Source organism: Gopherus flavomarginatus, chromosome 4 (assembly GCF_025201925.1).
Source record: "Gopherus flavomarginatus isolate rGopFla2 chromosome 4, rGopFla2.mat.asm, whole genome shotgun sequence".
Taxonomy (NCBI): Eukaryota; Metazoa; Chordata; order Testudines; family Testudinidae; genus Gopherus; species Gopherus flavomarginatus.
In genome coordinates this window covers 96,346,140-96,363,025 of record NC_066620.1, presented here as the reverse complement: position 1 = coordinate 96,363,025, position 16,886 = coordinate 96,346,140, and the positions used below count along the sequence as shown (strand labels likewise).

At 44.2% G+C, this 16,886-nt stretch overlaps 1 protein-coding gene across 4 annotated transcripts in view; it reads left to right on the top strand.

Annotated features, from left to right (window-relative positions):
• Positions 1 to 16,886, top strand: part of TULP4 (TUB like protein 4) — a 298,059-nt gene that overhangs the window by 194,146 nt on the left and 87,027 nt on the right. For 3 of the 4 annotated variants that reach the window (XM_050949426.1, XM_050949427.1, XM_050949425.1), the window contains 2 exons: positions 4,023 to 4,151; positions 5,049 to 5,210. In XM_050949426.1, coding sequence (XP_050805383.1) covers positions 4,023 to 4,151; positions 5,049 to 5,210 — 291 coding nt within the window. Of the gene's footprint in view, positions 1 to 4,022; positions 4,152 to 5,048; positions 5,211 to 13,070; positions 13,188 to 16,886 lie in introns of those variants that run through there. The other variant, XM_050949428.1, reaches the window with a different exon arrangement.

Here is a 16,886-nt window from a genome sequence, read left to right as displayed (position 1 = left end):
CCCAAGCCCCAGCCATTATCAGCTTAGCTAAATAGGATTCTCGTGTACTAATGGGGGGAAAAGTGTGTGTTGCAAACCTCAAAATGTATGCAAAACTTCAGACAGTGCAAAGTAAGCTAATTAAAATCAAAATTCCAGTGCAAGCCTAATATGGCGGGATCCGCAGTTTCCACAGTATTGCAAATTAAGTAGGGCCTTAATGAACAATATAGTTACATGTTAGTTTTAAAAAAAGAAAGAAAAGATGGAAGCATATTTTGTCCCTCGATAGCCAAATTTGAGATCTAGATAAACAAGGAGCTTTAAAAATATTTCCTTACCCATTTAAAGCCTTGCACTTGAGCTTGGGCTCCACATTGTCTGTTGTTGATTTTTCAAATTAAAAAAGTGACATTTAATCCTTGCATAAATGTGCTGAGTTTTAATTTATAATATGGAAGCAAAAGATGTGTCACACGAATAAGAGAGCCTTAGTACTGTATGAAAAATGATTTTCAAAGGCTTTCCCTTTTGCTGATTCTATTGTGTTCATGTCATCATAACAACAATGCAGTCAGTTCTTGTGGAGAGTTTTTAGTGCCTTTAGTATTAATTAAATGTAATTCAACAAAATGAAGTTGACATTGAAGACAAAACTGGAAAATTTTGAATGCTTTTACTTTTCAAACAAATTTATCATCAAATATTGTAGAGAAACGTAACAAAAAGGGCCTGATCCGAAACTCGTTGAAGTCCATGGAAAGACTCCAGTTGATTTTCTTGGCGTTTCGCTCAAGCACTATTTAGAATATATTAGAGCTTACAAAAAAAAAAAAATCAAAACTATTAGCTATGAGTAGCTACATGAAGACACAAGGGCCCAGATCCTAAATACCTTTGAGGATCTGGGCCCAGAAATGGGAGTTAGGTGCCTAAATACCTTTGAGGATCTAGGCCCAGAAAGCCCAATGGAGAATATTAAAGGTAACACAAGCTTGGAGCCTCTGAGAGTATTTGTACACTATAACGTAAGACCAGTGTTTGAATTTAGGCTCAAGCCTGGCCCACCTTCCATCTACACACAAGTCTCACTAACTCAGGGGTTGGACCTGGCATTCCAGGACCCTACGGGGGGGAGGATCTGAGCCTGAGCCAAGCCAGACTTGGGGCTTGCATTGCAGTGTAGATATACCCTGAGAATTTGGGCTGTTAGTGTGTGTTAGTGATACTTATGCATCGTGGTGGGGTGTATTATAGGCCTCGCTCTGGCTCTTTGATCAGGGGTGCATTTCACCTTTAATTTGTTGTCATGCCTTTTAGCCAATTCAAAAGTCATCTGAATGGTTTGGGCAATCTTTCTTCCTTTCCTTATCTCTCCTCCAAATACAGTAAGTGCCAAAAATGAAATTGGAGATATTTGAGCAGCTGTGGAGTCAGCACCCTTGGTTAGATGTTAAATTTAAATGAAGGAAACATCCTAAACATAATCTTGTGAAATGAGAACATCTGCTCTGTGGTTTAAAAAGGTTGGATTATAAAATGCTGTCACACAAAGGACTTATTTTGGAGCTAGCTACCACCAGACATATGAAGTCATTGCCCTACTTTCATTTGTAATTATAGAAGTGAGGTTATGATTTTAAATGTCAGAGGCTCTTTGGTATTTTGATCATGGCAGCTCACATCAGGCTGAGATTTGGCCAGAAAGTTACTAAATTAGATAGTTTGGGTATACTAGAGGTATGTATATTAGAGTATACATGGACCTCATTATTCTAATTGTATGAATGTCTGTATCTAAATGAACTCTTGGGCAGTGTATCAAATTCAAAGAAAGCACAGACATTCTGTTAGAGGATTGCTTCCACCCAATCTTCTTCACTTCCATTTATACCATAATCATGAGAAGGAGACAGAGAAATCATCAAGTTTCCCTAAGGTTCTATTTGAAAATAGATAAGAGCCAAGGCATTTCAAGTTAAATATTGTCACTATGCCCTTAGCTCATTTCAGCAGGCCAATTAGTAAGTGTTATCTGTAAAATCATATCTTCTTCTCAAATCCTTATAAGAGCCACAGACAACAAGATGATCTTAAAATGCAGGAGCATCTTAACTCAGGCTTTTATGGGATTAGATAAGAACTATAATGTTGTTAGGTACAGGAGAGAAACTAACTGCTCTAAGTTCCCCTTGCAGTTTGTCTATCTTGTCTATGAAAAGTCCATTCACAGTACTATCTAGGTATTAGGGGGCCTGATTTTCAGCAGTGTGGAGCACTCATAACTCCATTTAAAATCAGTGGAGCTGCAAATACTCCCTCCACCTCTAAAGATCTGGAGACGGTTGTTAGAGAAGGTATTTTGTTGACTTCCTTCATAATACCGTTGAGCATTATTGGTGCATTCTGCTACATTAGTAGTTCTCAGTCAGAGGTCTGGGGCCCCTTGAGGGGTTGTGAGCAGGTTTCAGGGGGTCCGCCAAAATAAATGAGAGAGGGGCCGGCATTAGACTTGCTGGGGCCCAGGGCAGAAAGCCCAAGCCCCACCACCCGGGACTGAATCTGAAACCCGAGCAGCTTAGCTTCATGGGGCCCTCTGTGGTATGGGGCCCTGGGCAATTGCTCTGCTTGCTATCCCCTAACACTGGCCCTGGCTTTTCATCTACTGGATATGCAGAAAAACAATTGTTGTGATACAGGTGAGCTGTGGAATTTTTATAGCGTGTTGAGGGAGAGGAGGAAGCTCAGAAAGAAAAAGGTTGAGAACCCCTGCCCTACATGGTTGCTGTATTTCACCCCAATGTGAATGAAGTGATTGCTCCTACACATAGGGCAGCCAGAAGGCTCTGCACGCTGCCCCCGCCTCAAGTGCCACCTCAACAGCTCCCATGGGCTGGTAACTGTGGCCAGTGGGAGCTGCAGGGTAGTGGCTGCGGACAGGGCAGCGCGCAGAGCTGTCTGGACGCGCCTCTGCGTAGGAGTTGGAGAGGGGACATGCAGCTACTTCTGGGAGGTGCTTGAGGTAAGCACTGCCCGGAGCCTGCACCCCTGACCCCCTCCTATGCCCTGACCCCCTGCACCAGCCCTGATCATCCTCCCGCCCGCTGAACCCTCGGTCCCAGCCTGGAGCATCCTCCTGCACCCCAACCCCTCATCCGCAGCCCCACCGCAGAGCCCGCACCCCCAGCCAGAGCCCTCACCTCCTCCCAGCTCCCAATTTCGTGAGCATTCATGGCCAGCCATAGAATTTTCATACCCAGATGTGGCCCTCGGGCCAAGAAGTTTGCCCACCCCTGCACTAAGATGACATGGTTCCTTTCAGGTGCATATTGGGGCCTCTAAAGTGGCTTCATTTATTAACTTCATGCTAATTATAAATGAGACCAGTCATGGCAGGTTTTAGCTTGGTTAAGTTCTGTAGAAAGAATCCAAACATCTCTAATGCAAGAAGGAAGAACCCATACAAAGCCTCATTCACTCTGCAATCAGTAGCAAAGAAGAAACATTCAAGTTAAATTATGTTCCTAGTTCTCATGCATTAGGGAGTCTGGAATGTTTTTAAAGGGGTTGTTGATGCAAGGGACTAGATTCAACCCTGGTGAAAATGGACCTGGCTCCACTGAAGTCAGTAAAATTGAGAATTTGGCCCAGGGAATCTGTTAGCCTTTGAGGTGAGGGGCAGGGGAAAGTGATTTGAGAAAGGAAGATTGTTTGTTTACTCTTTCTGCAGTGGAGCTCTGGATTACCACATACAACATGTTTTTGTTAGTTTCAGAGGTATCTGATGTCTTCCATAAAGGCCTGATAGGAGAATTCTGAATTGCTTGACAGCCGTAATAAAATGAGTCCTGTAATAAAATGAGTCCAGCTGTTCTTGAGAGCTGCATGATATTATGCCGAAAATTACTATTTTGTAGATCTTATTCAGAATTTAAATGTGACATTGTTTATTTTGCAGTATTAGTTAATTGAGTCTCTTGTAAAACACTTGTTAACACTGTATACAGACATGATAATGCTGCATTTGTTTGGAATCTCTTTAGGTTGTACTGGTGAGATGGAATGAACCGTTCCAGAAACTGGCAACCTGCGATGCAGATGGAGGAATTTTTGTTTGGATTCAATATGAAGGCAGATGGTCTGTGGAGCTTGTGAATGATCGCGGGGCACAGGTTGGTATGAACATTTTCTTTTTAGTCAAGAACAGTCAAATCATAAGAGGTTCAAAATGAAAAAGATGAAAATGTAAAGTGCAATCTTCCTTTTTAAAAAACATTTATTATATTGAAATGACTAAACAGGTAGTGTCGTAGAAATTCCTGCTACACTGAGCTGCTTGGGTTTTACAAATGGGATGAAATTTGCTATGAGGCAGAAAGCCAGGGCAAGATTCACACTGTACTTAAAACTTCAGAACAAGGCTTAAGTAAGACTTAAGTGGGACTTTAGTGGCCCACTGGTGAATTTCACTCAGAGGGAGCATGATAAAGGAATAGTCCTTTTTTATCCCATTGTATCTATTTAACAATCTCAGGAAGTTTTGTTTTTTAACTCTTGTTACTGGTTCTCAGTGTATTAATGAGTTTTTCACTGGTGGCACAGTATGAAATTGCTAAACTCTCAATTAATTACCATCAGGAACTCTTCTGATTTCCATTGCCATGTGATAAAAATGCGTTATTCTAAGCAAGTTTTATGACACCGTATATTAATTCCATGTTAAACTTCTTGATAATAAATCATATATAAAATGGTTATTGTAATACTTGCAGGGCTAACTTAACATTTGAAAAGCACTTTGAGATCTTGAGATGAAAGGTAGCATGAAAATGCTAAGTATTAATATTGTTGCTTATTCATTGTTGGGGAACATCCATGAAACCACAAAACTGCTATAAGAGAAGAAATTAGCACATTAACATTTTACCAAAATCCTTACCACACTTCTAACTGTTTAGCCCTTTGGCTAAGCTATCCTCCTTTGGTGCTATTCAATGGTGCCTTAATTATAATAACTTGGAAATGATTGCATGATTAATGTCTAATCTCTTGTCTATGTATATGTTAAGGTGAGCGACTTTACATGGAGCCATGATGGGACTCAAGCACTCATCTCCTATAGGGATGGATTTGTGCTGGTTGGTTCAGTCAGTGGACAGAGACATTGGTCTTCAGAGATTAACTTGGAGAGTCAGATCACCTGTGGCATATGGACTCCTGATGATCAGCAGGTAATGGCACTTACAGACGGGAAATTAATACCTATATTCATGTTTTGTGAAATAGCACATCTAAAAGTCAACATAAACAATAGAATGAGCACATTGTAAGAACAATTTCCCTCAGAACTGAGACTGAACCCATCTAAATCTTTACCTCAAGGTCATTCTCATGCACTAGACAAAAGCATTGGACAATGTGAATTCTAAATTACTGTCATCCAGGGCCATTTTTCTCTCCTGGTATACTGAAACATTTGTGGCTTCATTTCAAAATTAGTCCTGTGCAATTATGCACGCAAAAAGGGACTGTGCTGTTATGCACCTAATGCGTTTGTGCAATTAAAGTGAATTGGGATAAGGCATGTGAGTTACTTATCTAACTGGTCATTAGAACTTGTAGTTGTCCATTTTGCACAAGCAATAAAAGTGACTGTGTCTGTGAATTACGCATTAGTTGTGCATTTGCATTTACATCTTTGAACAAGTAAATGGACCCACCAATTTTTTGAAAATAAAGCTGAGACAGACGAAGGCCTGAAGCAATCAATCTCCTTTAAAAATAAAAATAAAATGATTTCTTGAACCATGGAATACATCTTACTGAGCTTTGAAAAAGTCAGATGTAAAATTCTCCATTACTGCTTTCCTAATTCAACTAATATGTTGGTCATGGTGTCAATTGTAGTGGGCACAGAGGTAGCCCTTTGGTTTTCATTTGTAGTATATCCAATGGCTCTTTCACTATTCAACTCATGTCCTTACTTGAGCAGTCTCTTCTTCCACAACGTTCATCCACTTTATAATTAATATGTCTGTCATATAGCACTGAGAGAAAGGATGGGGACAGATTATCTTGTGCAAATAGAAGTTGCATTTTATCAGGATTGGATCATTTTATTTATGTGCCCCCTTTATAATTCCTTAAAAATTGTCGGATCCTGGCTCTAGGTGCCTGTGACATAAAGTTGGAATATAAATCCATACAAAACATAACAGTCCATGCGAAGCTCACTAGGGAATTGTTAATGGGATATAATAATAAAGATACTTTATAAGCGAGCTCTGTGGAAATACAATCATAGAATCATAGGACTGGAATCCCAAAGTACTTTGCAAAGTATGATGAATTAATTATCGCAACACTACCCTCGTGAGGCAGCTAGTTTTATATTCCCTTTTTGAAGCTGAGGAAACTGAGGAACAGAGATTAAATGATTTGCTTGAGGTCAGTGGAAACAAACTAGCAGCAGATCTACCAGCTCCAAGTCCTATGCTTTATTCCCTGACTAAACTATCCTCTCCATGGGGTCCTTTATGTCTGTTTCATTGGTTAAACTCTGGTCACCCTTGAGTTTTTAACTCAAGTTAATTGATTGCCAGCTAATTCGAATTAGTGATCACATTTGTATGTTCCAGGGCACAAATGTTTGTGGAGTGCCAAGATTAGCATGTACAAATGTGTTAGCTAATTCAGGTTAGCTAGAAATCAGTTAACTTGAGTTAAAAATCTTTACTGTAGGCAAATGCTTTTTCTAGTAACCAAAAATTGACACTATATGAGTGCTGTTGTGTAATCTGACATTTTCCACTCAACCCCCATGTTTGCACATTTAGCTGACGCTGTGCATATTTGTATGTATTATCCAGAGACAGTGTGCAGATGAGGATAGCTTTCAGTGTACACTTCAGCATAATACTCTATCCACGTAAAGGGTCTGGGATTACATGAGGTCCAAGGGAAAGAGATTGTGACCAGGTGATTACTAAGGACATGAACAGACTATGCACTTCTGTGATAATGACGTAGAAGGAATGGACTGTATTTTTGTTACACACACAGACGTGTATGTAGAGGACTGGATTCTGATCTCACACCAGTTTTATTCTTGTGTAACCTCACCAAGTTCATTAGAGTTATGCCTAATTAATACTCATGTGAGTGAGATGAGAATCAAGCCCACAGTGTTCTATTCTACAGTAGCTTCAGGACCTCTGTTACCTAGAGCTTGGTAATACAGCAAACGGCAAGTAAATGTCAAATTTTGAATGTTCATTTTTCCTATTTTCTTGATTTCTTTCACACCTGATACTCATGAAAATTGATAATTCCAGGCATCCCTGGAAATGATACTGTGACCTTTAAAACAGTGCGCTGTAAAGATTAAATTTCCATGGTTGTTTATCTTTTAATTTTTCTGCTTGTCCTCAGTGAAATTTTAGTGTCGTCCCTTCTTCACTCCGACCCCACCTCCCCTGCTTCCTTTCTTTTCTATGCTAGAACTGCAAAATGTTTTTTTAAGTTTTTAACAGAGAAAGGAGGAAACCTGAATATTTGTTTGACACCAAAGAAAGTGTAGCCAACGTATATAAACTCAGGGGTTCCATTTAATTTGTTGGGAGAGAAAATCTTCCCCAATACTCTTGCAGATGAGAAGGTTCTACATTTTGAAGTATTATATGTTTGCCTGATTCCCCTCCTAGTTTGCGCTTTAATCTCTTCTCTTTCCTCTCCTACTCTCATACGTGTCCTCCTCTCTTCCTCCAGTTCAGTCGCACACTTATCTCTCCTCCCAGTCAGTTCATCACCAACAGTCAATGATGACTTGTCCTATTCCCCTCCCCCAGCAACCCACTTGTCCTATCCCCCACTCATTACCATTTTTTCCTCATTGAAAAGGATAAAGATACTCTCTTTCCTCTCTGTCTGAAGCAGCTCCTGCTAGTGCTATCATCTTATCCATTTATTTTAGGGCTAGTCTACACTAGAAAATTAGATCAGCCCAGCTATGTCACTCAGGGGCATGAAAAATCCGCATCCCTGAGTGACTAAGGCTATATCTACACTAGCCCTTTTATCGCTAAAACTTGTTGGTCAGGAGTATGAAAAAAACACACACTCTGATTGACATAAGTTTCACGAACAGACGTGCTGGAGTGGACAGTGCTTGGGAGATGCTCTCCTGCTGACATAGCTACCACTGCTCGTTGGGGGTGGTTTAATTATGTAGATGGAAGCACTCTCTCCCACCGGCATAGAGCAGCTACACGGGAGACCTTATAGCAGTGCAGCTGCAGCAGTACAGCTATGCCACTATAAGGTTTCTATTGTAGACATAACCATAGTTAAGCCAACCGAAGTCCCCATGTAGACAGCGGTAGGTTGACAGAAGAATTCTGTCATCAACATAGCTACCACCTCTCGGGGAGGGGGATTACCTCTGATGATGCAGAACCCCTCCCTTTGGCATAAGTTGTGTCTACACTGAAACAGCGCTGTTGTAGCGCTTCAAGTGTAGACAAGCCCCTATGCTTTGATACAGCCAATAGTTGCTGTAGTATCTGAGTGCCTTCTGTGTAAAATCAATAGCAATAGCGAAGTCCCTGGTGGATTTCATGGAGTCTCTTGCACTTCTTCCTTTTTGTGGTTGAAACACTGCCTGGGGCAAGGTTTTTGTTTGCTTGTTCTGTTTTTTTATTAAGGTGGCAGGGATTGGAAATAGAAGAGAATGTTCATATTGTGTGTCACAGTAGAATTGTTTTCTCAAAAGTTTGGCAACATTTCCTAAACATGGTCAGACTGGAGGTGTCTGATCTCCTCGGGAAGACTATTCCATTGCCAGATTCCCTCAGCCTTCCTTATCCCAGCTCTGAGGCATTCTGTCTGGGGCTTTGCGATCTGCATCATCCAAAAAGAGCACAGCTGTTGCAGTGGGCCACAGATTGAAATTTGTTCTTTGGTGTATCTGGGCCTTTATCCATACATTGCTTTCAAAATGATGACCAAAACCTTAAACTGGCATTGGAAGTTGACTAGGAGCCAATGGAAGGACTTGAGCATGGACCTGATGGACTCATGGAGGCTTGATTTATGGAGAAAGTTGGCAGCTACAATCTTCACAAGCTGGAACCCATGCATTCTCTTCACATTTCAGCTTCAGATACAGTGGGTGACAGTAATCCAACCTGGAGATGACAAATGCTTGGATCACTGCAGCTGGGTCCTCATCCAGGAGGAAACAATTAATTTTCTTAGCAAGCTTGAGGTGAAAGAGGGCATTTTTGGAAACGGATTATACCTGGTCATCCATATTTAACAAAGAGTCAAAAAGGACCCTGAGGTTTCACACCACTTTGATGAATGAGAGCTGTCTGCCTTCACTGAAGGGTGGAGAGAGCGTCTTGGCCAGTTTCCAACCAGTATCATTTCAGTTGTACTTGGGTTCAGCTTGAGCCATCTGGTCTTCATCCAATAACTAATTTCCTGTAGGATTTCTAACATTATAGTAACAGTGATGATTGCATCAATTGAGAATGAGATATATAGCTGAGAGTCAACAGTATGGGCAGCTAAGCCCCTACCATGTCTCTGTCTCTCCTAGTGGTCTGATGTTGCTATTGAGGAGAAGTAAGGATAATATGGATCTCTGAGGGCCTTTGGAGAGGAGGAGCTGTTACTTGTCTATCGCTATGAGGTGGTCACATTTCAGTGTCACGAGAGCCATCTCTGTGCAATGCCCATGTCTGAACTCTTATTGTGAGGCATCCAGGAGGTTGGCTGATGCCACATATTGTTGAAGCATGGTGGTTACTACTTTCTCAGTTATTTTGCCTAGGAACAGGAGTTTGGAGACAGGATGATAATTGGAGAGAGCTTCAGGTTCAGGCTTCCTAAAGATTGGAGGAACTATTGTATTTTTCAAGGTGTTTGATAGATGTGCTTCTCTGAAGGAGGCACTGACTATTTCCATTAGTAGTGGGCACAGTTGATCTTCACTGGCTTTTGCCAGCCATGAGTAACATAGATTGGTTTTACATGTTGCAGCCCTAATATCTTTCAGGGCATCTTAAACTTTGTGATGTGTGAGACGCCAGAGTCAGTCGTGGGTGGTGGGGTCGGTAATACAATCTGGTCAGGGGTATGTTAGCTCCATATGTATTCAGTTGATCCTATCAATGAAGTATGCTGACAGTTCTTTGCAATATTGGATGCTTGGATCTGGTGTCTGGGCTATGCAGTCTGGGTCGGTTACCTGTTACACTATGCGAAATAGCTCTTCTGTATTGACGGTGGAGGAGTAGGAGGCTCATTTTGCCTCCTTTTCTCCAGTGGCTAAATTCTGTAAGGGTTGTTTGTGCTGCTGGTGGAATGATTCAGAATGTGTTTTGCGCAACTGGCAATCTGACTTTCTGTGTGTCCACTTCATCTGCTTTATTTCATCTGAGAACCCTGGTTATCTTCCCAGTTGATGTGGGGGAGAGGATGGTTTGGGGCCAAGGCATTGATGTTAGTGGATATCAGGTGACTGTACTAACTTATTGGAACCTTGGTCTTGTAATTGGAAGGCTTGTTCTCCTTGCTCAAGTTGAAAACCTTGTGAGTTCAGGAGTCTTTGAGGGCAGACCAGCTTTGTTTGCTCACTGCCCTGGTTAGAAGGCACTTTGACCCCACTCCACTTGGAATCATTCATTTGTAGGAGCAGGCCCCATGCTTGTAACCTCTGAAATCTGTGGGAGTTAGGCACCTACATACCTTTGAGGATCTGGGCATTGGACTCCAATAGCCAGGGGACAGGAATCTAGAGGTGAGTTGTAAACTCTGATTTCTTGCATATACCACAGTAATGCAAAACTACTGCGTCAGGAATTAATTACCAGTAAGAAATGGGATCTGTTCCTCTAATGTTCTAAAGAGAATGACATTTGACTGGTTGTCACTTCAAGTGGGCATTCATACCACATAATTATACGACATTTTTCATCTCTTATTACTCTTATCCCTTATTACTGGACATTGCGCATACTATTGCATAGAGCGCCATCAGCTGCATAGAACTACTTATGATAGTAAGCACTATATACTCAGTAGTAAGACTCTGCAGGGTTGGGCCCTATGTCTGGAGAGCAGCGCATAGGTGCTGGCACTGGGGGTGCTGCCACACACCCTGGCTTGAAGTGGTTTCCATCATATATAGGGTTTACAGTTTGATTCAATGGCTGTCAGCATCCCCACTATAAAAATTGTTCCAGTGCCTCTGAAGCAATATGACCTGCTACAGTTTACTTCAGTTCCCATTGACTGAATCATTCAGGGGTATGACCTCGTGATTTCTTGGAAATGGCTGCTTTCCTGCTTCGTCAGGGTCCTGTGAAGTCCCTTTTCGGTAGGAGGGAGAATCCCAGCCCCACACCCTTTCCCCCAATGGCCTGCCTTCTTCCCTCCTGCCCCAGGCCAAACCAGAAGCCGGAGCGGGGCCATGGACACACACCCCCATCCCCCGGTGGTGAAGGCAGCCCCCTGCCCATGTCCCCACACCCAGAACCCATGCCCAGGGCAGGTGAGGGTACCCAGGCTCCCCAAAGCTGCCCACGCGGCTCTCGCCGACCCGGCTCTGGCTGTGGGGGCCTCGGAGCCTCAGCCTGGCCATGATGAGAACCATGCGGGCAGCTGTGGGGAGCCGTGGTGGACCCTTCACTTGCCCTGGGAAAAGGGCTTGCCAAGAGCAGCCCCCGGCCTGTATCCCTGCCCCCAGGCCTCCCCGGCCAGGGCAGGTGGAGATTACACAGCTCCCTACCCTTTTCAGAAAAACTCTTTTGGCATCAGTCCTTGTTAAAGAGTATTGTTAAAATGCTCCCACAAAAAAGGAATTATTTTAATAGTTGGTGATAAGAAAGCTTTTATCTTGTTACCTGGAAGGATGCACTTCTCCTTTCTGGGCACCGATGCAGAACAGATGGAATCTGTATACATTGAATGTCCTATATGTCTATATTTGGATCAGTACCCCATTGTGCTGGGTGTTGCACAGAGATATGGTATGACAAGATCCTTGCCCAGAAGAGCTTACAAGCTAAATAGATAAGTCAAAAAAAGAGTCATAAATGGACAACATATAATCAAAATGTTAAAATTACACAACTTGACTAATTGATTTGTGTCCCTGCTCAGTATCTCTGAATATCAGGCCCAAGGCTTCTCAAGTCGGGCACTCAAAAACAGAAATCACAGGGGTGATTGGACACTTTGAAAAAGTACATCAGAGGGACTAGAGCAGGAGTCAACAACCTTTCAGAAGTCGTGTGCCGAGTCTTCATTTATTCATTCTAATGTAAGGTTTCGTGTGCCAGTAATACATTTTAACGTTTTTAGAAGGTCTCTTTCTATAAGTCTATAATATATAACTAAACTGTTGTTGTATGTAAAGTAAATAAAGTTTTTTAAATGTTTAAGAAGCTTCATTTAAAATTAAATTAAAATGCAGAGCCCCCCGGACCAGTGGCCAGGACTGGGCAGTGTGAGTGCCACTGAAAATCAGCTCGTGTGCTACCTGTGGCACGTGTGCCACAGGTTGCCTTCGCCTGGACTAGAGCATCCTAGTTCTACTATACCTTTCTCAGCCCACTGACCTTCTCTCTCCTGAAACTCAAAAGCACTTGTAGCCTTCAGTGCATGTAGGTTTTGATATTATTATTATTTATACTACAGTAATAGCTAGAGGCCCCAGTCAAGATCAGGGCCCCATTGTTGTGATTGTATAAACCAGAAGTAGGCAACCTATGGCACGCGTGCTGAAGGCAGCTCACAAGCTGAAAGGTTGCCAACCCCTGGTATAAACACACAGTCACTGCAGTAATCTAGTACAGAGAAAACTTCTCCAAGGCCAAACATCCTCTATATTTGGGGAGCAGGTGCTGCAGATTTGGGCCACAATTCAGAACTGACTGCATTGCAGGCACATCCTTGCATCCTCAGAGAGCCCTGTTGACTTCAGTGGGGTTCTGTACGTTGCATCTACATCTGTACTTCTGGGGGAATTCTGCCACTGCACATGCACAGAATTCATGTCCCCCAAAGATTTTTTTTCTCTACAGTATATAGATTCTGCTGGAGAGGAGCTGCAGTTACACCTTTGACCCACCAGGGGCTGCTGTGTTGCCACAAGAGAGTGCTGCCAGCTGGAGGGGCTGTGTTCCCCACAGTGTGGCCAGGTGAGGGGGCACCAGATGGACAGAGCAGGGCATGCAGGGCTGCTGGGGGTCACAGACTGTGGTTCAGAAGGTCTAGTGGGGGGACAGACTGGGGCAATGGCTCAGAAGCTAGTGTGGTGACAGCATTGAGCCCATAGGCGCTGACTTCTTCTCCCGCTGATGAGTACTCAATCCCCGTCTGCTTCCGGCCCCGCCCCACTCCACCCCACTCCTTCCCCCAAGTTCCCACCTCCTCCCTGCCTCTTCCCACCCCTGCTCCGCCTCCACCCTACCCTCATTCCACCCCCTTCCCCAAGTCCCTGCCCCACCACTTCCCCGCCTCCTCCCTTGAATGCGCTGTATGCCCACTCCTCCCCCTCGCTCCCAGAGCACCGCCAAACAGGAAGAAGTGCTGGGAGGGATGAGGAGAAGCAGGAACATGGCACACTCAAGGGAGGACGTGGGAAAGAGGCAGGGGGAGCTTGGCTGCTGGTGGGTGCGGAGCATTCGCTAATTTTTCCCCCTGGGTGCTCCAGCCTATGATTGAGCCGTGACTGAATGAGAGTTGAGCTGCAGGGCCACATGGGGACAGGTGGTAGGGGACTGCAGGGACACATGGGGATAAGAGTAGAAGGTGCAGGGACACCTAGATACAGGGGCATATGCGCCTGACTGAATGGGAAAGCCTAGGGGTCAGCCAGGGTCTGCAGGGGGAGACTCCCCAACTCTCTAACAATCCCTTCCCTCCTTCTACCCCCTGCACCCCATTTCATAGTCTCGAAACCATATCCCAAAACCCTCCAGGTTCACTCCCAGGCTCCTTCCCTCTCCCTCAGCTCCTCCATTACCTGACTCCCTCCAGCCTTTGCACTGCTTCTGAGGGGTAAAGGAAATACATTTCTGTATTGCAGTTTAAATTAATTTTTCAAAGTATTAATATGCCTAGTAAGGAATCTATTTGTCAAAGAAACATTTCCTGTATCTTTTTTTTTTGTCTGTATTGTTACAGACATACTTGTTGATGGGTAATTTGAAATAAATTACCAAAATAATTGAAGTTGGCATGATTATACTGTTATTTTGATAAGTAAAACATGCAGAATTTTAAAATATTGTGCGCAGAATTTTTACTCTTTTGGCACAGGAGTAAAATTGCAAGATTTGCACCCTAGAAATCTATGCTCAGGTCCTCCTAACTGAGTACAGAATTAAACCCTGCAGAACCAACATCTCTTACTAGCCGAAGGTTTCATACTTGTTCCACAGTCCTTCAAATATCTGAGGTTGAACTATAATAATAAAATGTGCTGAGTGCCTCTAGAGAAATTCTCAGACAGCCTTGCAACCTTGATTTATGAGTTCCCAATTACTAGTTTAAAGATAAGAAATAGAAGCAAACTGAACTCTTTAAAGCTTGAGCCTCTGGGGCAGTTACAGATAATTTTATTTAGTGGAGGACTGTGAATGACATGAGTGATAGAATTAAAGACTATTTAAAATGAAATAATTGGTTAAAGCAAACAAGCCTTACTGTATAACCATACACTGCATTTATAGTCACATTTCAAGGTGAAATGGTGCATCCAGGGATGATGTGTCCCTGGATGAGAAGAATAAGTATATATCCTTCTTCTAACAGTCCCGCCATAGTGGCTGAGCATTTGCTAATCTAAAATTAGTGCACTGTCTTTTTTTATAACCACTTATAATAACACTACTTAACTAATTAACTTACCTTTTACTATATCTTTATTTACACTGTCATGTTTAATCTTCCATACCCCCAAATCCAAATATCTTCTACTTCTTTACTGGCTGTTAATATCAAACATCATTTGAATTCTCATTTGTATCAGTTCAAATTCTGCAGTTACCAATATTTCAAAACATCCCAAAATTCCCCTATAATGCCTGCTAAAACCAGTTAAAACAAAACCTTATTTACTATTTGACCCAAGGTTATGCCTTACATCATTTCTGTTAATACCTCTTATTGATTCATGCTAAAAACAGGTTTAGCTAATGTGAAAACTAAGCTTTGGGCTTAAAGGCCTGCTCCCTACTTGCATTTCAGCACATTTTCAAATACCATAAGCAAACTTCGCCCTATAGGCTACACCAGGGGTGGGCAGACTATGGCCCGGGGCTGCATCCGGCCCTTCAGATGGCCCTAGAGTTTCTGCCGGGGAGCAGGGTCCAGGGCTTGCCCCGCTCTGCACGTTCTGTGGCTCCGTGCAGCTCCTGGTAACAGCGGCATGCCCCCCTCCAGCTCCTACACACAGGGGCAGCCAGAGGGCTCTGCACGCTGCCCCCACCTCAAGCACCACCTCCGCAGCTCCCATGAGCCAGGAACTGTGGCCAATTGGAGCTGCAGGGGTGGTGGCTGTGGATGGGACAGCGTAGGAGCCAGAGGGGGGACATGCAGCTGCTTGAGGTATGCACCACCCAGAACCTACACCCTCCTCCCATGCCCCAACCCTCTGCCCCAGCTCTGATCCACCTCCCACCCTCCAAACCGCTCGGTCCCAGCCCGGAGCACCTGACTGCACCCCAAGCCCCTCATCCTCAGCCCCTCCAGAGCCTGCACCCCCAGCCGGTGCCCTCACCCCCTCCCATACCCCAACTCCCAATTTTGTGAGCATTCATGGCTCACCATACAATTTCCATACCCAGATGTGGCCCTCGGGCCAAACAAGTTTGCCCACCCCGGGCTACACCCTCAGCTCCCATTGAGTTTAATGGGAGTTGAAGACACTCAGCACCTCACAGAATTGGGCCCACAGCTACAAACTCACTAACAAGAAGCACATTCAAGTCATAACCTGTGCAGTAGGATCATGAGTCAGATCCTCAAAAAATCATGAGACTTTTAAAAACATCATCAAACCAGGTTTTTTACTTCGCCTGTTTACTTTTTAACCCCTCTCTACTGTTCTGGCTATTTGTGAACATTTCAGATTGAAAAGTCTCTCCCTGGCTGCTCAAATGGAGACTCTATGATAGGGGACCTCACCTGCCATCCATTTCCTGTAACTGTCCTGATTTCCGCCCCCCCCCCCCCATCTCCTGGCTTGCTGCCCTCAGGTTTCCCCCTTCTGTGGACCTATCAACATTACCTCCCTGATTCCCCCTTCCCCTGACATCCTCCTCTCCCCCCGGGCTCCTCTTTTACCCAGATCCCAAGTAGAGGGGAAGATCCAAAGTAGGGGAGGCTCTGGACCCAACAGCAGCTTTTCCCTGACTCCTCCCCCTCCCTTCTGCTGTAGGCCATACATGAAGGCAGGTCTCAGTGGCAGGGCAGGTCTGTGTCCTTAGCCCAAGAACTCTGTCACATGGCCAGCCCTGGAAATCACAGGGCTGGAGGAGCTTCTTGTGTTGTCATGACAGCCTCTCCTGCAGGCATCAAACTCCCGTGTCGCTACCTTCAGAACTGGGTGCCCAGCCAGCAGCTGCCACTCTCCAGCTGCCCAGGCCGAGCTGTACAGGGAGGAGTTTCTGAGCCCGGGGGCTTCCTTGGACATATACCCCGTGACCACCATGCCTGCGGAAAGGGGAGACCTAGAGGCTGGTCCATTGGCTCTGCAGGGGAAAACCCTGCTGCCTACGCTTCCCCGCCAGGCTGGCAGCTCTGTGCAGCATCGCCCTCACTCAGTCCCGTTCCGGCAGTCCAGGCCTGCCAGCTTGTAGCTCTCAGACGGCACCTGGCGCCCTGGGTGGTCA